The following is a 22,726-nucleotide window of genomic DNA, read 5'->3' as shown; positions in this document are numbered from 1 at the left end:
GGGGGCGCAAAGACCAGCAAAGTAAATTTATTTTTTTAATTGGGAGCATAGTGAACACAATCCTCAGAAAATGCAGCATAAGAATTTTGTGTTAGGAGCTTGTTCGTGGAGTACCTTGATCTCAGCTAGATGAGATGCAGTTGACATTTGGCAGACAAAGCTCCAGGGAAATCTGGAGGATGGTAAGAAATAAGACATTTGGTGCAATTGCAAGCTGTGGTACCAACCCAGGAATGAAAGTAAACAGGCACAACATGAGGAAGAGGGGATTTTTCAGAATTAAGGTCCCAACAACTAATGGCTGCAGGAATCCCCTGCTCTTTGTACATTCTTTGGCAATTCCCTCTTTAAATAACTGGTTTGTCTGCTTCTAGATCCTGGATAACTGCAACTGCATTTGGCTTCTCCCTGTCTCCTCTTGCCCTATCCTCTTGTGATAGTGCACTGTACCCCGAGACAGCTGCCTCGGCACACATCTGCCACAAAGGGCTGCAGGATTAAAAATTAAACTAATACCCATCTAAGAGATCTGGATGGGCAGGGTCAGATTCTGAACAGACTGAAATGACTGCAGGGTTGCTTTTACATCCTTGGAGCTTTATGAATATTATACTGGGCAGAGAACTGGTCTCTATTTAGGAACAATTTGTGTTATTTCATAAGGTGACTGCCTACTCATTTGTCTTTCACAGTAACTCTCATGGGAAAGCAGGATCTTTCCTTGTAATCTTACTCATGGATATCTTGCAGAATTTTCATATCCTTAAGTCTTACCCTTTTAAAGCCTTAACCTTACCTAGCAAAATTTCAGGTTGCTTTGCTTAGTACCCAAAAAGTTGTAGCAATTACAGAAAGACACAATGACTATCCTATGAGATGCTAAATGCTTGATCTGAGCTCGTGTGACAACCTTTGGATTTTCCACACAGTCCTTTATTTGCCAAGGAGGAGTACTTTTTCCTGGAGAATAACTGAGCCAAAGAACTGAGGTAACAATGGTACAAAAAGTTGAGCCTTCTAAAACCAACTTAAAAACCATTAAAGTTCCCCCTTTCAAACTGGAGAATTTAAATATTACAGGCATGTAAATTTTAATTTAGAGGTAATGAGCAATGTTAGGCTAATGAAGAAACCATTTCCCCTTCTACGAGTCTTCCCTTTAGCTACCAGCAGTCTTTCATTGCTGGTGATGCTCTCACTCTCAGCACCTGCAGGAGGCAAGTGGTGGGAGGAGGTGGATGGTGCGGTTAACTACTCCAAAATGTTTTAAATCTGAGAGAGGCACAGTAAGGAGAGGAAAGAAAGGAAAAATCCTACCCCATGGCATAAATAAACCTGCAAGATGCTCTGTTGGAATCCAGTCTGCTGGGAAAGCCCTTGAATTGCCACAGACAAGCAGAACACCCAACCAACAGACTTGTAAATCCAGGGATGACTGAGAAACTCACGGAAAATACCAAACCATTAGAGCTGGTTGCGTGCCATCCTGAGAGAGGAACACTATGGGATTGATTGATTTCTCTTGATTAAGGGAATAAATGCTTGTGGTCAAGATGAGGGATACTTTGACTCTTTAGAGGCCGAGAAATTATGCACTAAAACACATAAGAAAAAGAATGTAATTCTAATACTGAGTAGCCTCAAATTCATGAAGGTTCAGAGATCTTATCTAGCCACACATCTAAATAATCAGTCTTAAATTAGCTACAGTAAAGATCTAGTTATTTCTTCTGCTGCAGCTACCTCCCTCTCCCCTTACCATTTTGTGGCAGAGTGTCATGGACTATTGCAACAGCTTCAAATTTATGATTAATTATTCTTAAATTATTAAGAGTCTCCAAATAATATGTCTTTATCTACCTGTAGACACATTTTGTCTACCTTCATCAAACTCCTTTGTAGCAATCTCACCCTCAAAGCACCATTTCCCCTGAAAATATTTTAACATACCCAAAAAGTTATGACATCCTTTGTTTGTCAAAGTGGTGGATTTTTTAAAAAAAACCTTCATCCTTCCTCCTAACAAGAACAGGATGTGTAAAAACTTTGATTTATATAAGCCTTCTTGGAAAGCGTGAGAGAAACTCTGGAACCAGTAAAAGCCACTGTGTAAAAGCAAAAAGAAGTCAGCTTTTGTGAAAGTTCATTGCTCTACCAGGATACATTAAGGAGACAAAATTTCAGCCCTCGGTTTTTACAGAAACTGTACAAAAAATAAATTACTGGGATTGTTCCCTTATGTCACTTTAGTTAACTGGGCACATTCAGTAGGATACACAAATGGATTATTTGGCAAAGCTCTGATTTATTGCCTGCATGAATGACAGAGACTGATGTCCAAATTTTAAGAGTTGTATGGATCACTTTAAAAAATTAAAAAGAAGCCTTACTTGATCTACAAGCTTACAGAATTTAGGGCATATGAAATACAAAAGGATGATGTGGAAAAGGTCCTTTAGGTTCAGCTGGTGTGCAACAGTTCCCTGTCACTGCATGCTACCAACACTTATTATTCAGCTGACACCAGCACGGCAGGCAAAGCTGTGCTGAAGTTTTATTTGCACAGCAATTTTAAACTTGACACTGAGGTCGGAGTGCAGTAACAAACTGTAGAACTTAAGGGGGGAGTAATGAAGCAAGAGTGAAAGAAAGTAACGCATCGCCTCTTTTTGCACTCCCCATTGTGCTCAGTGGACACAATGGGCATGTGCAGCACTTTGAAAACTGCAGTAGCACTAGAACAGATGTTTTCAATGCTCTTTTACTAAGCATGAGGTGAAAGAGGAAGCAGGAGAACCACTTGTGCTACAATGCAGTATTTCAAAATATTATGAGTAGGAACATGCCCAGCTCTCATTCTCTTGCTGGCAACCCAGGTGGGCATTGTCCGTGGCTGTGCTGGGTGTCAGCTCCTGCATCTTCAGTACCTGCAAAAGCACTTTTGGTTACTAAATAACTGTGAGAGCCTGCTTCAGTGGCATCTCTGAATTCACCCTTACTCAAACATAAACTCAGAGTAGAATTTCAGACAGTGATTCCTAAGGAACTGAGGATGAGGGAAAACTTACTCCAACTATGTTGTCATTTCCAAAAGTACATCCCATGCCTCAGAGATCTGGTACTGGATCACTTTGCATAGCAGAACATGGCAACTGGCAGTCTGAGTGATGAATCATTATCTGATGGAAGCACAAAGCTCTCACAGCTACCCTACAGCTGAACTCTCACAGATCAGCCCATCCACTAATGCACCTCAGAGGAATTTACTTCACTAACTCAAGAGTCAGACCTTTTGTCAGTGAATCGTCAGTTCCCTTGTAAAGCAGAGTGTGCTACTTGTCCACATCACACAATTAGTAATACACATTAAGAGACTAGGGGAATGTTCATGACAAACGTAGAATAAAAATGATTCTACATCTAGATGGATTATATAATATATAATTTAAAATTTTATTTTAAAACTTTGCACATACACTTCTTCAGTATCCTCCTCTTTTGTTCATTGCACTGAAAAGTTTCAAAAAACACAAAATATATCCCTTTACTAAACATTTTTTGTTCTTAGGTTACAAAAAGATTAACATTTCACAGTCACAAAGCAGAAGTACATTGGTCCAAAACATTTTCCTCCAGCAGCTGGTCCTTCTTTCTTCAGGAAATATAAACCCTAGACAGTTGTACAGATCTCAAGATATTAAGATGAAGTGCCCATTGAAGGGAAGATAAATGTGGCAGGTACTAAAAAAAATCAGACACCTATGAAAGAACACCAACAGCAATGGATTAAAAAAAAAAAGAAAACAGAGTGAGCATGGAGGTGGAGAAGGGCATCCTCCTTCAAGTACATGACAGGCAGAAATACAGCAGCACAGTTACAGCATCGTTTGGTCACTCTCTATGACAGCCACATCACTGAGTCGTCATCTAGGACACATGGAGGAAAACCACTTACATACCTAAAACGTCCGGGAGGAACAACAGTCCACACAGCTTGCCATTCATGTTTGACAGAAAAATGCTGAAAGTATTAGTACATAGAATGTAAAATAAAAGGAGAACACCAAGGCTGGAAGAAACATAGCAGATTTGCTTGAAGCATGTAGTGTTCTTTAAAAACCTAGCAGAAGTTCAGAGCCAAAATCTGCCCAAACATCAAAAGCAGTTCTTGAGAAACATCCTGGAGGGACAGAGCTGACAGAACCTGACAAAACTCTTGTCATATTTCAACACAGAAGTAACTGCAAATGGAAATTCACTATTAACAGCATATTCTGACCACTTTTCCTTTAGCCTGTTAGCCCTGTTGTTATTAAGAATTCATTAAAAAAATTCTCTCTCCAGTGTGAGGCCACTGAACAGCAGCCCTCTCAGACAACAGAACACAAGTTTGTGTTCATGAAGAAAGCAATCTTGTCTTAATGCACCAAAAGATGGCTGTGTGCCTTACATAATCAGGTGTAAATTAAATTTCTAAACACCTTCTTCATCAAATTAAATAAAGAAAATTTTAGGCTATAGTGCAAGAGAAAAATATCTGAAATGGCTATTCTACTTTCTGCAACAGTATTTCTGGGAGAACGGTAAAAGCTTCTTGGTTCTGAGTTTCTAGAAATGAGATTGGACTACGCAGCAGGAAACAGAGTTATACTGCAGCTAACTGGAACTCCTTTACTGGTGCCTTTCCTTGCCATTATCCAAGGAAGGACAAGAATTTGCCCAACTTCCTAAGCAGTGCCTATGCACAGGCAAGGCAGAGCACTGTGCAATAGCAAGATGAACACAGATGTGACTCAGGGCTGAGGTTCCTTGCTGCTGAGGCTGTAGCAGTTTGGGATGCTAAGGGAACTGGACTGGCAAAAGCCAGAGCACTGCCAGCATCAGGCAGTAACTGACATGCCAGGGATCATAAATTTGGACTTGGTGCCTGACTTGCTCCAATCTGAGGACACAAGCTGTCTGCTCCTAACTTAGGAGCTTCACTGAGCCCTAGAGCAGCTGCAAGTCTGAACATGGCAGTACCCATCCTGCACCCATGTGAAAATGGCACTGTGCACCAGGAATCCTCCCTGCCATCAGTGTTTTCTAATGCTGTGCAATGCAAAGTAATTCTGCCTTTAAAGGGAATTGGAAATGCTTTTAATTATGCTTGCCTCTCACATAATACCTCCCCAATAAATGACTCCTGCCTGCTGTTTCTGTGAGCCCTAGGTGTGTATATGTATTTATACCATGCCTTGAAGCAGAGCATCAAGAATCTCCCACCAAAAGCAGGTAAATGTGTAACAGATACTTTGCAAAAAAGCAGAACAAAAAGCGTCACAGCATAGTTTCAGTCACATACATCTGAGTATAAAACCTTCTACTAAAGTTCTCACAATTCCTTAATTGATGCTAATTGACATTAATTGTTGATACTGTATTTCTGCCCTTTCTGGGAGAGGGGCTGACACTGAACGTAACTCAGCCTGGGCCCAGTTGCTGCAGAGAAGCTCCTGACTGATGGCAGTGCCTCAGATGAACAGCACACACTCTGCAGGCTGATTCACCAGCCCACCAGATCATGCTCTGAGAAGTCACCTGCCAGACTGCTCCCACCAAGTCCTGCAGTCTGCTAACCCATCTCTTCAGAGGTACATTTAGAAACACCTCTGAATGAGAAGGTGCCTTTTCCACTGCCTTGAAGTTTCATGCTCAACTTTTGGCGGATGCTACACTGGAAATCTATTTCTACCACACTGCACTCAGTGGTTTTATAGCAACTGGTATCTTGTCATGGTGTTGACACCATATTACCAAAGGAAGACCAACAGTGCATGAGCGCTGAAGTATTTAACTTAGGCTTGTAGTTAGTACCAGCAGGCACCAGTGTCTCAGCTGTTCAGATGATTTCAGATTTGCCAGCACTAATTTCTTTGTCAGAGGAGCTGAATTACCAGAAGACTATACAACTGCATTAGCAAAGAGACAACAGGAGTTACACAGAGCATGAAAAGCATGTTTACAAGTTTATTAGGCCAAAAAAAAAAAAAAAAAAGTGGAAGAGTATCTCTTGCTTAAATTTTAAAACATATGAAGGGCCATGTGAAAAATATTCTAGACTCCAAGCCTCTCTTTTCACCCAGATGCACACAGAAAAAGAGGTAAAGAGAAAAAAAAAAAGGAAAGAAAGCATGAAAATGCATAATCGGATATGCCATTGATTTATACTGAAGCTCTAGAATACAAAACATCCACGTTCTGTACCACTTTATCACATGAGGCACTGGGGAACTCATGGAACAGTTTTCAGGCTAAAATCATGCAGCTTGCTGCAATGTTTGAGCTGTTCCACTCTCCACATTGTCTGCTTTCATCCTGAGACACTTCTGGGTCTAGAGATTTGGAGCAAGAGTAGTTTAAATCCACCAAACTGTACTTCCAGATGCAGCCAAACACAGCATCTGGGCAGCTGCACCGCACTCGGGCTGCGCTGTGTTTACACAGCACATCATAAATTACAGACCTGGCAAGATCTGGGCCACGCCGGTTCAGGAGAAAGTCTGCAAAGGGCACAGCATCTCCTTCTCTTTTGGAAAGGACACAATGTTTGCCAGCTCCCTAGTCAGTGCCCTACAATGATGTCAGCTCCCTTTTTTCTTATCAAAGAAGCACAAACCAGATGAACAGCTCCACAGCAATGTGGTCTGGGCACAAATGAGGTGGAAGTTGGCTCCCCAGCCAACATACCTGCCTGTCTGCCAGTACTTTCTGATCTTGTTGTCTCAAATTCCTGCCAGTGAAGTAAGAGAGCTGCCTGCGTGGACTAGGCAGCCAGGTTACACTGCAGACTTGCTCACTTGTTTCTCTCCTGGACTACTTTCATTTCAGTAAGATTGTACACAAATTTTCTTTATTTAAATTGATTTATCACTGCTAAGAAAAGAACTGCTGAAGCAAGGGCTTCTATCTATCACAGTCATCTTGTGATCCTTGAGTACAATTCTCAATGCCAAAATGAGAGAACGTTTTAAGCTGTCCCATTCTGATCACCGAAGTCAAGCAAGTGGAGGTATACTGAATAAGAAATGAGGCAGAAGAACTGAAACACCTTTGAAATAGATCACTATCTGGGTATCCAAATTGCTAATGAGAACAGTATCACTATTTCAAGTAGAAGTCCAACTGAAAATACACTCAGGAGCCCAAACAAATTTACTAAATCTCAACTGATGGAAAAATTTTATGGTAAGGGATCCTTTCAACAGGATAAAGCAGGCAGAACCATTCAATGAATGTAAATCTCTGATCCCAAAGAAACCACGGCCTCCAGGTAAACATCACATAAGGCTGAGTTTGCATGCTCTGTATAATCATGGTATACACGCAACAAGAAATATGGACAAGGACCTCCTCACATCAGAATAAATTCTGCCATACAGGACTGTGACCTATTTCTCCTGGACAACTTTGCAGGTGACAGTTTTAGCTGCAGTAAACAGGCATAGTCACACTGAAACCAATTTCAGTTTTCCTACTAAAATACAGGAGGTACGGTCTACTGAAGAAGAGACAGGAGAGGAAAATGGGGGCTCAGAGGATTACACAAGTTTTAAGTTGTCCATAGATAAGTCATGAATACAACTTTCTGAAAGAAGAAAACACTTGAGTCTCATATATGTATATCTATATTCTTAAATGAGATGTGACCCAAGCCCCCTTCTGAATATTTTAGGGTATATTTCAGGAGCCTCCTTGGCTTCTGATACCCACTTCTACTTTCACAACTGAAATGGCTCTTCCAAGCTACATGGTAAACTGAGAAAAAAATCAATTCCCCACCCCACCTAGAGGGATGGCAGAATCCATAATATGCTAGCAGCATTTAAATCCCATTCCTCTTAAGCACCAAAACCTTTTCTGTAGGGAAACTGGAATCTTAAGGGTTATCTTTAATCATATACAGTATATGTGCAGAGCCCTACCTTTTGGGCAGAACAATATCCCTCCAGCATTAGTTTTGACTAGATTACACCAATTGCAAGTGTCCTGGTCAGACCACCAAAAACCTATAGTCTCTTACAGGCCCTTCCCAACAAGATGCCCATCCTACAGCCGCCCTCGGTGCTCCTTTCACGACTGTTTGTTCCCGTGTATCAAAGGGATGACGTAGACAGAGATGTCGTCTCCGGAGCCCAGCCGGTCGTTGGATATCCGCCAGCCCCGGTCCTTCAGCACTCCCCTGGCTCGCATCACCAGGTCCTGCGCCGCCAGCGTGTACCTGTGGGAAAGGCACAGTACAGCCAGGGAGGGTTGTGTCTGCGAGGAAAGAGGGTATTACAGCCTGCTGCCTGCCAGGCTTAATGTTTGACCTACCAAGACATGCTTCCCAGGGCTTCAGAACCAGGCAAGAGAAACACAAACCATGGCATATGCACAAGGCAACCCCTTCCCGTTCAGTGACAGTTCCTGAATAAGAATGTAAAGCTATTTGACAGGCACCACTTGATCAAAAGTCACTGGCCATCCTGTGCCTGGCTTCACCGATCTTTAGAAAAATATTGAACACACTTGCCTTTACAAATTGGCTTTCTAGTAGTAGTCTGAAAAACTGAGGACCCCAAATAACACCACTTGGTGAAAACTACACACTTGTTCACTGACACACCTGAAGGTAAACATGGCTCAGCTATTCCAGAGATGAACTGTAACAAAGAAAGTAGTTTGATAGCAAGTAACAGAGCATAAAAAATAAAATCCAAATTTCACTTTAAGACTAACTTGCCTGTTTTTCTTGACCACAGGAATGACTTTTAAATCTTTTTTATTCTAAATTGGAAAAGGAAACTTACAGTTAATACGATCAGATTAACAGAGTCCCACAGTTCTTTCACATTTATGAGTCCAGTGAAAACTGCATGAATGTGAATGGTCAGGTGCTTAATTTAGTGAAATACCAAGTTTCATGTTGCTTCAAAACTCGCAGCCTGTGCTGGGCTGAGTGGCACTGGATTTATGGGAGTTATTTGTCTGTCCTGAAAAGCTACCACATGCTCCTTGGGGGCAGAAGGGTGTCAGAGTCCAAAAGGTGCACAGACAGTGCTCTGTCATGTTCTCCCTTACTGCTTTACCTGCTGTTACATCAACACATCTGTGTACTCCCTTAGAAGTTTCCTCTGAAAAAAAATCTCATTATGGGTGAAGAGCTACTGTCATGTGTTTTACCTGGCCAAGAGGTTTTGAATTTGATTGTGTGGAGGCAAGCTTTTCTATAATTTGATAATTAAAATTAACTGAATAGCTAAAATTAACTGAATAGTTAAATAGTTAACTGACAATAAAAAAACCACCAGTCTGCATGGTTTTTATTAAAAGTGTAAGTATCAACCTCCAGGATGATGCAGGGCTCTATGAAGCCACACACTCAGGCCTCCAAGAACTAAAGCACACCTCTGTGTTTCCAAAACCAGAAAAGACAAGAAGGGTTTGCATTTCAATACCCTCTTTTCTAGGGAGGATCCTTGACCAGAAATCATCTGCCCAGATCTCATCTGTAGAAAGGGAAAGAACAATATCTCTGTTGATCAGAAGCACTCTGTGTGTGTTTAGGTTTGTCAGTTACCAAGGACTCTTCTAACCTTAGAACTTTTCACCACAGAACTCCTTATTAAGTTCAAATTTCTATCATAAAGACTTTGATTCAGTCTCTGGGGATAAAAGAAGAAAAAGAACATGCCAGTTATGTTCTGTGCCTAGAGTTTTGAACTCAGAGGACTCCTTTGAATCAAGAGTAGATATATTTGCACAACTAGGAATATTTCTTCCTAGTATGCAAATAAACCAATGCTTGACTACTTGAAAGGTTTGATGCCAAATTCAAGCAATTTTGTACAGCTGCAATGCACCCTGTTTCTAATGGTACTGAGTGATAAAATCTCCAGGCCTCACTAGTTTTGACAAATGATTTACTTTAGCAGTAAAAGAAGGGCCCAAAGACATGAAATCTAACACACATGCTTGCATACACATGCACTGTCTGCATGTTCTGAAATCAGCCTGTGCCACAACCTTGAGCTAGAACATCAGGATGTAACAAGGAGCACTGCCCTTGCTGTCCTAATGCAATATGAAATTGTGTTTTCTACAGGGAAAAAACCCAAACATACATACTTGCACTTCTCAGTTCTCAAATCAGATGCAGGGCTAAGGAACAAAAGGACTCCACATGGCAAGCAAGAAACTGAAATATTTATTCACAGCGTGTCTGATGCTGAGTGAATTTTGGCAAGAACATATTTCCCAAAGATTTCTCAGCTATTGTCAGAATTTAAGAAAGAAACACCCATCATTCTGCAAGAAAACTTTGCCTTCCTGCTTTTTCTAATTAACAAGAACTCTCCACATCTAAGGAGTACAAAGGAATGAGTATTGCTTTTGATTGCATTTGGCTTTTGCTGCTGAATGATTGGAGAGGGGAAGATAAAAGAAGGAATTTTAATAAACAAGAAATTCTCCCGTAGACAAACCGTGAAATACTCAAGAAAACCAGCACAATGAAGCAAAGAAAAAGGAACAGGTGAAGGCAGTAGTGAAGTAGTGTATTCCTCTCCTGTGTAGAGCTGAATTGAAGCAATGCTGTTCAACTTGGCACTAGAAGAGATAGGGTGAGTCTCTTGTACCTGGAGATGAATAGCAGCAGCAGTCCATTACTGAATGTTTTATTCTCCAGTGCTGTGAAATTGGGATTCAGCTGTCCAGACAGCATTAGAGAACTGCTGAAGTAGTTTTAAAGTATCTACTTCCTCCTAATGAATAGCCTTGCTGGAATACAACTTTTGTGTTTTAAGAATAAATATATGGAAATTTTTTTCTTATGCCAAAGCTTTCTGTATTGATCAGTGAAAGTACTGAAGGAGAAATGGTGACAGTGGGGGAATTGTGCTGCTGTCTGAGTAGCTTCTTATCTCCTCACACCCAGCAGAGGTGGAGGAGCTCCTCAGCATCCTCATAAATCTCTAGTGAATGTGAAAGGGAAAATGAGGGGACAAGAAATGACAAAAGGAAGGATGAGAAATAAAGGATTCCCAAGATCAGAGGGTAAACGAGCATACATGCAGCTGAAGGAAGTTGGCAAAGACTCATAGTTCTCCATCTCCATACCTCTTCAGAGAGCTGATGTATGGACAGCAGCAGTGGCACTGCCACCTGTCCTTTGGTAGGAGCCCTCGCATTGCTCATCTGCCACAACACCCATAAGAAATGAGCTGGCTGAGAAATCCAGCTCCATCCCAGACTCTTCACTCCATCACAGCCCTCACTTGGGAACCGTTCTCTAAACAAGTCTGTGCCCAAATCCTGAGGCTGCGTCTGCATGGCTGAATGAAGAGAGACCTGAGGACTTTGCTCTCCCTGCACTTGGAGATGTCCTGGCACATGCTGTGTTTGACAGAATTCAGAGATGTTTTTCATGTGGGCAACAAATACTCACAGTAAGTATCACCAGGAGAGAGTCCTAAGAGCATTGCTGAGGACTGTAAGCTCTTACCCATCAGGCTATAAAGTTCTAATTCAAATGGGAGGGATTGTTCCTATAAGGTGCTAATTAAGTAACAGATAAGTACTGTGCAGCTCTGAAATCCCCTCTAGGTTGGTTTTGTTTTTGTTTTTTTTTTATTTTCTTCTCTTCTCTTTTCCAATATGCTGCTGACAGGGAACAAGTAGGCTATTGGGTCAGGTGGATCCAAGGGCTGCTCCAGGTTGGTTCTCCTGAAGACCACAGCACTGCCAAACCTAGGGTACAAGCCTTCTTTATTCTGACAAGTTTTCTACATCCCTAGAGATATTGCATTTTCAGGTGATCACCTCACCACAGATTATGTCACCGCACCCATCACTGAACCTGACATTTTCTGGGATAACATTTCCTTTAAACATAACATTTATAATACGGCAAAGGAGATTTTTCTGTCACTGACTAGTGAGAGGAATGAATGCAGCTCCAGTGCTACTGTAAATTCATTAGTTATACCTCATTTAGACCACTGTGAAATAATTATATAGAACCCCTCACTCAGTACTTTAAGACCTTTAAATATTCTTTACAACTAAGCAGCAAGAGCAATTCCACAAAGGTAATTTTAATAAATATCATTGTAAACTATATGAAGGACTGCTCTAAATACCCTTTGCATGCTGGCATGAGAAATGTCTTGCCATCAGTATTTGTAAGCTTCTGAACAATCTGGCACAAAGTTGCATTAAAGAACAAATTTATTTACAATGTCAGATGTCCATTCATAGACCAGTAGGTCAAATACCAATAGATGTGTTTGTTCTAAATTATAAACAGCAGGCTCAGCTCTGGAATATGTGGTACTTATGTTGGCACAGTGACTACAATTACTAAACTAGTATGAGAAAATCTAAATCAGAACAAAGAAAATACAATTTTCCTTTAGTGCCTCTCATTGCTCTGAGTGTTCCACAATGGATGACAAGTTACTCACATAACAAGTCAAAAAGCTTGAAGAATCCTGCTTCCTACTGCAGCAATCATGCTGGCCATCACCATCAGCTTAGTAAAGACCAAAAGGAACAAGATAGACACAACACACCCTGACTATATTCACAACAGATGGGACTGGTCAGGATGGAAGGCAGGGCCAACCTTTCCCAAATACTAGATCAGAATGGAGACAGAGCAGGACAGAGGTATTGCGTGTTACTAGGTGCCTTTGCAAGAATCTCAGGGCTGCAGGAATGAGAACAAAAGCACCATAGCATAGAATGGTGTTAGGGAATAACTGGAAATCGACTGGATGGGTCATCTCCTCTTGCCTTAAATTAATGGCATTTAAATTAATGGCATGGCTGCATAGCACACTGTCAGATGCCTTGGAAGTGTCCTTAGCTGATCCTGTCTAATCTCCTCCCAGAGAGAGGGTAGACACAGCTGCATGTCTTGCTAAAGTAGAGATGGCCCGGGACTGTCATTCATACCATATCTTATCTTTGGCATAAGGGGATGGGCAAAGTCAAAATACTGTAGTTGCAGCTTCAGGATAATCGTCAATCATCCATTCTCCCAATGATTGCAGCAAAACCTCTTTTTGCATTCCATATTTGTAAGTGTCGGGACAAGAAGATACTGCTGTTGAGTTATTTTGAAGGTGTTCTCTCTTTAAAACCCAAGTCACTGTCAAGGTGTCCATGCCCAGTTATCTTGTTTGTTGATGAACAGGGCTGACTCTGTGAAGATGACCACTTAGAAATATGCAAAAAACAAGCATTTTGAGATGGGTCTTAGCTATTTCTGAAACTCCACTTTTCACAGACCAACTGGGGATGTGTAAAATCTCTCTTCCCCACACTCAGCCCAGGGTGAAGGCAGAACACAGTGGTAGATGGCCCTAAATTCACTAGCAACACAAACTTCCCTTCCTGAGCAGTGCCTAAGAACAAATAAAGCTCTTTCCACTTTCAAAGTCCTGTTTACAAGCAAGAGACTTCTGATCTCTGGCATAATGTTTTAATTCACAGTGACACTGAACTCAGTAGCAGACAAACCTATGGACTCACTCAAGGCAGACAGCCTCTAGATGGTTGTTTGGGAACTTGTCTGTTTGCATGATGGTATGTTTTAAGGACAGAAACTGATAATCTAAGAAGTCATAAATATAGAAAAATTAAAAGCATGAGGTAGATTAAAATGGTGAAATGAAGCAGATCTAATTCCATGAAATACAAGTCAGACTCTCTGCCTATTTTGTCACCACACCTGTCCTGCAGCTGGTAGCACTGAGCATCTTCTATGGAAAATGAGTTTAAAGGACACACCATCACTAGGAATGAGTGGGAATCACAGTGTGAAGTATTTATATACATACACAGTGAGAGTGAGAGAGGGAGATGTTGAGGATGTCCTTCTGAGAAACAATCTTTAGTGTTAAGGGATTGTCCAGAGGAGAGACTTGTTGCCATGCTCTTCCCATACCTCAGCCTCCTACAGTTTTCACAGGACCTCACACAGCAAACAAAATGGATCCCATGCCAAGATACTGTGATTTCAGACCTATTCCTTTGAAGGCAGGCATTTCTGAATTATAATAGAGTCCCTGCTCCAACTGCTCACATTTTCTGTAGAGGCTCCGTCCAGGCTATAAAAACATCATCTTGTAAGTGTTGCATATTTCCTAAATGTTATTCATATCATACTTTCTACAAAAATATGTTACCAGAAAGTGCTCTTCTATGGAGAAGCTAGAAAATCAGGGATGGGCACGAACCTGTGGGGATCATCAGGGTCACAGTTTGGTAGAAAGTTTGTGACAGCTTCTGCCACTTCTTCATTTAACAGCACATCCCAGAGTCCATCAGTAGCTAGGATCAAAACATCATCTGGCCCATGCTCGTACTGCTGGAGGTCATAGACTCGCACCTAAAAGAAAAAAGCCCAAGAGACATTCACGAAGAAGGTGATTGTCAGACCTGTTTGTGAAACATTGCTGAGTTTGGCTGTGAGTTTATCAGGTTCAGCCAGGGCACTGAAATAACCTCCCATGGCACTGGTGGAGTCTGTCTCCAGTTCAGCCCTCCACACAGCAACCCCTCCTGCTGCGGCCCAGCGTGGCTCAGGTGCTAACCCCAGATGGGATGGAGGCAAGTGTTCCGAAATCAGGCTCTAAGGCACTGTGCTGCCTGATGCCAGAAGCTCTCGAAGCCTCCCCCACCCAGCAGCCTGGCTTCAGTGCATGAGGCTCTTCCCTATCATTGGCAGGACTAGTCATATGGAAGCTGAATAATTTATTTGATGAATTTTTGATATTTTCTAATAAAATATTCACAAATAATTGTTTTCACTATTTGTCCAGATCCATTTAAGCCTGCCAGGTTGCATGTTTGGAAATGCCTCTGTGACAGCCAGCATTGCATTCACTTTTCTAAACCTGACGCAGCTGCTGCACTCAAGAGTTTTGCCTGAGCGAGTTGTTCCAAAAAATGCAGAAAAGCTGCTCAGTCACATGTATCTGAAAGGATTTCAGTAGCTACAGACCGATTCAGGATCTGCACAACAGTGAAGCTTATTCACAGTATTAAAATACCCACTGACTTCAACTCATCTGTCTGCACTCCTGTCAGGCGGATCACTGCTGGCACCTCTTAACACCCTGCCTTTTAAAACAACTTCCACCATCCTCGGCCCAGAGAAGCTGAGAGTGGTGAAGGCAGTCACAGAGGCAGTCACGGTGGGGGTTGCTGCAAGGCAATCACCTGAGCCAGAATGCAAGCAAAGGCCATAGAAAGTGTTTTGTGTTGTAAAAAATGTGTTGTAAAACAAGCCTTTCGTTTGGTGTAACTCCCCTTCCAGCACATGCTGTACTCCAGCTGAGAAATGCCTGCATTTCCCAGGCTGTGATGGGGAGCCATTACGAAGCATTACCCACAGAGCACCTTAATTACCCCAGCAACAACCAGTTTGAAAGAACTGTAACAATCACAGCAAGGCAGACAGGAGGGAAGGATCACCCATCCTGAAATTCAGAAACTGTGCACTTCATCATGCACCCTGCTCCAGTCCTGGACTCTACCAACAGCAGTTAGTCAGGACAAGCTTTTGGCATAATAAGAAAATATGAGCTGGGTTATTCTTCCTCATGGTGCACTCTTCCCCCTTACGAGCTGTGGAACAGGCAATGCATATAAATGCCTGGACCTTTTAATGTAATTATGCTTTTAGGAGACTTCACCCAATACCAGAGGAAAAAAAAATTAAAAATCACCTAGATCTCACTGCTAATCCTTACCAGTTCACCTTCCACTCAAAAGCACAAGAAGGTCATTTGTAAAATGTAACCTTCACTTCATTATCTAAGGTAGCAGCTGAATAAGGACTTTGGAGAGGATTAAATTCAAGTCAAGATACTCTCTTCATTAGAGCAGATCTGCTTATTCAGACTTGAGTGGGAATATAGAAAAGACCCCTATATGCAGCACAGCTCCCATCTCAAGCTTATTGTACAGAAATCAGTAGCTGTCATAGTCCCTGTCTCCCAGAATTTAGTTCAGCCTTAACAGCCCACAGTTGCAACTCAGAAATCACTGGGGTGTGGAGAGTAAGTTGGCCAACACAACCATCAATATACAGCACATGTTCTGGTTAGATCTCTTGGGGCAAACACTTGAGAAAGCATCAGAGTTAATGCTTAGGGATGCACTCAGCACCAAGCCCCTGGTAGGGCTAACCAAGCTTCAAATATCTGTGCTGGGAAAAGCACATCCCAAAAGACACATTACACCACAGGAGCCATTTTTGCAGCTTAGGTAGGGAAGAAGGTGGGAAAGCAAAACAATATGCATCACCGATTGGAATCCTCCTGAAATGGACCATTTTGTCTGACTGAGGAGCAGCACTAGGATGGATGAGAAACACTTCAAAGCTACCTGCAGCCAGTCCATGGGTCAAAATGCAAAAGCAACATCTAGAAGAGATCACTTTACCAAGAATATGTTTTGTTTTAGGAAACAGGGAAAAAAATGCATTCCCTGATTTATTGTGCAATCTAGGAAGAAGGGTACATCCTAAAAGGAGAAGCTTTGTGAACTAGGCACCTCCAGCAGAAAGGCATATGTTGAGAAGAAACTAGATGTCAGAAGAGATGCAGAGGACAGTGAGGTGTTAGGCCAGTCCCTAGGCTAAGGAAAAGAGAGTGCCAAGGTTACAGGAGACAAGCTTGGAGCAACTGACGTAAAACTGTTACATACAAGAACCAGTTGGGCATGCAACAAAACATTCAATGACATGCAGTTTTGTCTGCCTTCCAGTTACCTTAAGTCCTTTCTTTGTGTCTTGCCTTGGATTTCTTAAATACAGCTGTAGGTGCCCCTAAAATGTTGCTGACAAAAAAGAGTTACAGCTGTCCAGTCCATTGTAGGGTCAGGTTATGTTCACAGACTGCCTTGCCCAGGTGCAGAAAGTAACCAGCTCCCAGCCCTTCCTTTTTCTGCCAGCACCTTTGTTCCTGTTCTTACTGGGGTCAGTGAGGGTCTCTTGCAGTAGCGCCCTGTGCCTTCAGCTGGACTTGGAGTAATGTGACAGCAGAGCTCCTGGAGGCACACAGGCTGGGCAGCACCACCAGGGCACGTGGAACAGCAGCTCAGCCCAGCAGGGCTCACTGAACACCCACTCCACACACATCCCACGCTGTGCAGCACCCACCGCACACTCCACACTCTACAAAAATGGTGAGAGTAAGATATGCCACAGTTTTGAAGTATGAGGAGACATCCAGGGAATTACCTAAGTGCCTGCAACAGCAATGAACTCCACAGCCCTTTAAATATTATGTGACCAAAAGCAGCTCAATGATCGCAATGGAAATGCCTATATTGTTTTAGTTTTCTAAATTCCAGATTAAACTTTCCCAATGACTCCTTCCTGTAGCTGTATTTCAGGAAAACGAAGAGTGAGGTTTAAGGAAAGGTCTGTCTGTGACACAAGTTTGTGCAAAGCTGCTCATACTGCAAAGCAGCATTGCAGAACCCTGCTCCTTCAGGTGACAGCTGAACAATGACTGGCTGTGCAGAAGTCTCCTTAACTGGTGCAGCACCCTTGACAAATTTCCTAACAATGCCATCCTGAATCTTCAGTCTTCCTTATGAATCACTGTTTCTGCAGACAGACATCAATCCTGAGAGTGCCCCACAGAACTTGTGTCCTCGGCCTCCCGTGATGACCCAGCAACTCCCTCCAGCCTACCAGTCCCCTTCTGTGTGAAGAGTTGAGTTTCTCACTCTTTAAATTAATCTCTCTGGAGTACCAGGGCAGCCCTGGAAGGAGCCAGGTTTGGTCACCATACTTCTCCCATCCACTGACAGCTTATTGATGTAAAGCAGCTGACCTGTTAACTAGCTGAACTCGATGTTAGCAACCACAAAATGTAAAAACTGTAAGGAACAAGCAGAAGAACTGCAGCAGCACAGCCAGCCATGAAGCTACAGCAATAAGCACTGGGTTACCCTTATATCCTACAGACAGAATAATAATAACTAGTCAAACTGACTAGTACTTACAGATCTGCAGACAGGTAACAGTGGATACAAACCACTAGAGCCCACAGTAATACACATCTTTCTGAACATGCATAATGCAGTTTGTCAAATAACATCTTTCTTCAATCTAGGTATTTGTTTCTCATATTACATGTTACCTACATGCAGTCAAGAGCACTGAGAAAACTGCTCTGGGCAAGCAAAGAACAAACAGGTGGGCTGGTTTTTATTTACATTTCAAGCCGATCCTCCCACCGGACAAACCGTGCCTTTGGCTGCTGCAAAGGACCACAGCAGCCCTGCGAAGGCGCTGTGCCTCGTTTGCCAGGCTTGTTTTTCAGAGGCAGCCAACGCGAGTCCCTGCGGCTGGAAAACCATTCACAACAGAGTGACATGCGAGCCTGCAGCCACCTGAGGTGTTCCTCAGCAGCTGGCCTCGGGGGAATTCCAGCTAAACAACAGCCTGCATTCACTCGCCTGCACTATTGATCAGCCCAGCTACTTCAATAAATTAAGCCCTTTCCCTAATTGTATCGTCCCTTTTATGCGCAGTGTTATCCAGTGCAGCTTTTCCTGGCAAATGATGAGATCTTTCAGTACCGGTCTCTATGTAATTTATATGTAAATAATAAAAAGTGGGTCCCAACACTGCTCCCTGCAGCATTCACCAATTAATCTCCTTTTAGCTTTTTACTGCCATCCTTTGTTTCCTGCCGTTAGCCAATTTCCAGTAGACTGTGCCAACTTTCCACTTTGTCTGTAGCTTCATATCTTTTATATTGTATATAAAAGTGTATCTTTTATACTGTGATGCACAACAGTTTCTCAAATGTTTTCTGAGGTATTGAAGTGCTCATGCAAGAGCATCAACTGCATTTATTATTATTACTATTATTTTAATTCTCTTGTAGACATAACCTCAAGGACCTGAAGCTACTAAAGTGTGATGATTGCTTCCTGAAGCCACTTTGACTCCCTTTGATCATACTGTACTTCTCTATGTATTTGCCTTACTTTCCTTTTGATGGCATAATTCCTCAGGATTTCTCCAGAAGGCAGATTTCAACTTAAAATGGTCTCCTTGGGCATATTTGTGGAATTGTCAGAAAGATTTTACCAATACTATGGAACAACAAAAATTCTTCTTCATTACCTTCTTAGCAGCTCTGGTGGCTGGCTTTGGGTTCCTTCCTGGCAAGGGCCAAATGCTGTCATCAGAGCCACATCTTTCCCCACCAAATAGCTGAGCTACCATCCAAAAATTTTTGGGATGAAATTCTGCTTTTCATCTGCAACAAGGTGGCTGTTACTAAGCTTTGAAAAGCAGAATTTCCTGCTGAAAGCTTTCAAATTAACTGTTCCATTATGAAAAATAAATATTTAATTCCATGCCAGAGAGCCTCAGCCATGGCTTGCCTGCTTTGTGCTATTCCAGTTCATTATAAGAGGTTCAAATCTCTAGAGCTCACCAACCTGCAGAAGTCCTCCAAATCTGGTCTCATAACAGCTGAGCCAGTGAATACTGATTACATTTGTCAGTCTTGGCTGCATGACTTTTCCTCCCATGGCCTGGCACTCTGTCAAAGTATCATTTCACACCACCCTCAAATTACTATTATACGCCTATTTCTGGATGTAATCTCAGGGATATTTACCTTTCCTTGAGCTAAATTTTTGTGGATATGGCACACCAGAGCTCTGTCAGGCTGGAAGTAAACTGCTCAGAAAACTCACCACACTGTCCCTTACTTGAGAAAGGACATTGCAATTATGGCACAGAAACAGAAGCCAGAGGACTTGGATCTTCCCTCTGTCACGACTCACTCTGTGCCTTAATTTCCTGTGCCTCCCCTTTTCCAGGTCTGGAAACTGCAAATTGTGTTTCCCTATCTCTATATAAACAAAAATCAAAATCTGGTGCTGCACAGGGACCACATATGACTGCTGCCTGACACCACTGCCTTTGTTTCCAAGTGCCAAGCCTCCCAGATGGCAGAATAAAGATGTTTCTCAATGCCTGTTTCTGTGCAAGGTGTGCTGCCCATTTTGGACTAAACAAGTCAGGGAAAAATATGAGGAGTTAAGCACTGGGGCTCTCTCTGGGAAGAGAGAGAGGAGATGATTAAGAGGAGGAGGTGCAATGAAAAGCAAGTTGGAGTATATATGCTACTTCCTAGTAATACTCAGGGTTTTTTTTTTGCCAGTGTCTTTAAATTAAGGTAGCTGGTACTCTGTCTTTCCTCCTCCTGCCCTTGTACATTTCTGCTGGATTTAGCTGTGAAGAGGATATGAAAACAAAGCCAGTTTTGCTTCCCTTTTGCAAAGCAGTTAAGAGATCCTGAAACGTGGCTAGCATATGAACTGGATGCCACGTTCCAGAATTTGAACGTGTACGGACACATTCCCTACAAATCAGAAAAGCCCATGAGAAGCTTTGGTTTATAGACACAGACAAACACTGCAGCAGCAATTGGCAGAAATAATATTGCTGGGATGCTGTGCTGCAGCCATTATGTACCCCAGAAACACTGGGTCTCAGCAAGCCAGAAGGAAAAATAAATAGGTAGAATTGCATCATTTTTCTGGCATTAAACAAATCCATCACAGTAATTTGGGCAGAGCCTGCCTGGCTGAGGAGAACAGGAGCAGGCCTCAAGTAAGGGACACCACATATTCAAAGGGAGAGAGAGAAAGTACACAACTGATAGCAAGGAAATACGAAGAAGGGGCTCTCTGTAGATCTCCCTCTTTTCTTCAGGGCTGGATTCTCTCAGCACTTTTTAAATTTTTATTTTTATAACTGGAATTTTACTATATAATTTATATATAATAAATATAAGTATATATAAATTTTATATCTCTGTTTATAGGCACAGAGGTGAGAGGTGAGCACACCGCCACTCTGTGGAGTAAGCCAGGTTGTGGGGTGCATTGTGGTGGTGCATCCTTTCTCCCTGCCCCTCCTCAGGCCACACTATGATCTCAGAAATGTTGTCAGGCCTTGGCCTTGATGAACAGCTCCTGGGCTGAGTTCCTCTCAAGCTTATCAGAAACACCATCTGCTCCCAGGAACTTGTGTTGTCTAACCAGCTCCTGTGTTTTTTTCAAACAGCCTTGGAAATTTATTCTTCTTACCTGAATAACAACCCAAATGGAACAAGATTATAACAAGTTACCACTCAAATTGCAGCCAGAATGGAAAATTACTATGGCTAAAGCAAACTTTCTTGCAACCCTATAAAAAATGGGTCCAAGTGAGACCCTTTAAGTTCTCCTGGACCACAGCAGGCTGTATATATACATACACACATACATACTCTTTTAGGTCTGTGTACCTATGAGTGTTAATGCAGTTACAGCAGGAGAAAAAAAAAAAGCAAGGCTTGCATGTTCCTTGTTAACAAATACATTAAAATCCCTTTAGAAGACTTAATATCCTTCACTGCAAGGTCTCCAGTGGTCAGAAACTGTGTGGAATTGCTTGTGATGAGGCCATTCAAAATGAATGAGACATTTAAAACTACTCCTAACTTAAATAGCACATAATCTCCTCATTACACCATCATCTGGGAATGCACACTTGTCATTATTTGGTGTTTGCACAGAACTACCAAAAGAATTAAGAACTGAAGGTTAAGGGGCAGACAGATGGAAGCGTAAAGTATCTTTCCTATGGCTCTTGGCATTTTCCTGCTTAAGAGTTGATTTGGTATCCTCTGTGTAATGCAGTATGTCTTCCTGCCTTCCTTCCACTACCCTGCTGTGGAAGACATCCCTTCTGCAGTACACAGATTTACATTTTCTGTGAAGGCAGCATGATCTAGGCCTTGATGGGAGCAGGAGCATATGAAGGTGGAAGGAGAGATGAGGGTCTGTCACACTGAATGGCAAGGCTATGGGATAACCATGGAACAGGGAGTGAGAAAGAATTCGTGCTCTGCAGGGATGTGGAGCAATCAGAGCTAGAGCACACAGCTGGGGAACTTAGAATCTACTATGAACTTAGTTCCTACTATGTGGATGTTACTATCATGCTGCACCTTCTGAAAAGGCAGCATTGTTATCTGGACTGGATTACAATCAGATTAGATGATTTGAGAAGAGCAAATAAACACACAAAAAAGTAAATTTATTTCCCTCTCACAAATCAGATAGTTGAACATTGGCTGTTTTACCTCAGGAGATGAGGACAGGAAAGGTTTGATGTATATATTGGAGTCATGCACTTTCAGGTCATGGTCTCCCAGTCCTCGAGTCACTCCAATTGTTGCCATAACCCGAGCCTGAAAATAAAAAATAGCAATGGGATAAAATCTTGTTACATGGACTGCATCAATAGGGAATGAGATAACATTCCTACTCTGTAACTGCTGTAGTTAGGGATGAATTCCCTTTTCTCCCCCAGAAACTCTAGATTTAACACACCTAATCAACATCAAAGCTTTTCACTCTCATGTCATCTCCATTTTTCTCCTTATTCCAACCTTTGTTTTCATCCACATCCCACTCAGTCACCATCTCAAAGGTACTGGGGTCTATAGAAACCTAACCTAGTCACACAGTCCACACCAGAGAGCATTCCTTCAGCAAATTATACTGTTACTATAGGTTCTTTAAAAAAGACAAGGAGCTTAATTACTCACATACGGAATCCAGGGCATCTTCCTATTGACATATTATTGTATATTCCCTTTACCAG

At 42.2% G+C, this 22,726-nt stretch overlaps 1 protein-coding gene across 1 annotated transcript in view; it reads right to left on the bottom strand.

The window, feature by feature from the left end:
* Positions 1–2,301: 2,301 nt before the first annotated feature.
* The window catches only part of PPM1H (protein phosphatase, Mg2+/Mn2+ dependent 1H), a 129,822-nt gene continuing 109,397 nt past the window's right edge, over positions 2,302–22,726 (bottom strand). Inside the window, exons 8-10 of the mRNA XM_063396564.1 lie at positions 22,203–22,310; positions 14,265–14,416; positions 2,302–8,260 (exon numbers count right to left, since the gene is read on the bottom strand). Of these exons, the coding sequence (XP_063252634.1) occupies positions 8,113–8,260; positions 14,265–14,416; positions 22,203–22,310 (408 nt within the window). The 3' untranslated portion in view covers positions 2,302–8,112. The remainder of the gene's footprint in view (positions 8,261–14,264; positions 14,417–22,202; positions 22,311–22,726) is intronic.

Source organism: Prinia subflava, chromosome 4 (genome assembly GCF_021018805.1).
Source record: "Prinia subflava isolate CZ2003 ecotype Zambia chromosome 4, Cam_Psub_1.2, whole genome shotgun sequence".
NCBI classification, from domain to species: Eukaryota; Metazoa; Chordata; class Aves; order Passeriformes; family Cisticolidae; genus Prinia; species Prinia subflava.
The sequence above is the reverse complement of the archived record's forward strand: the minus strand, read 5'-3'. Positions and strand labels throughout refer to the sequence as shown.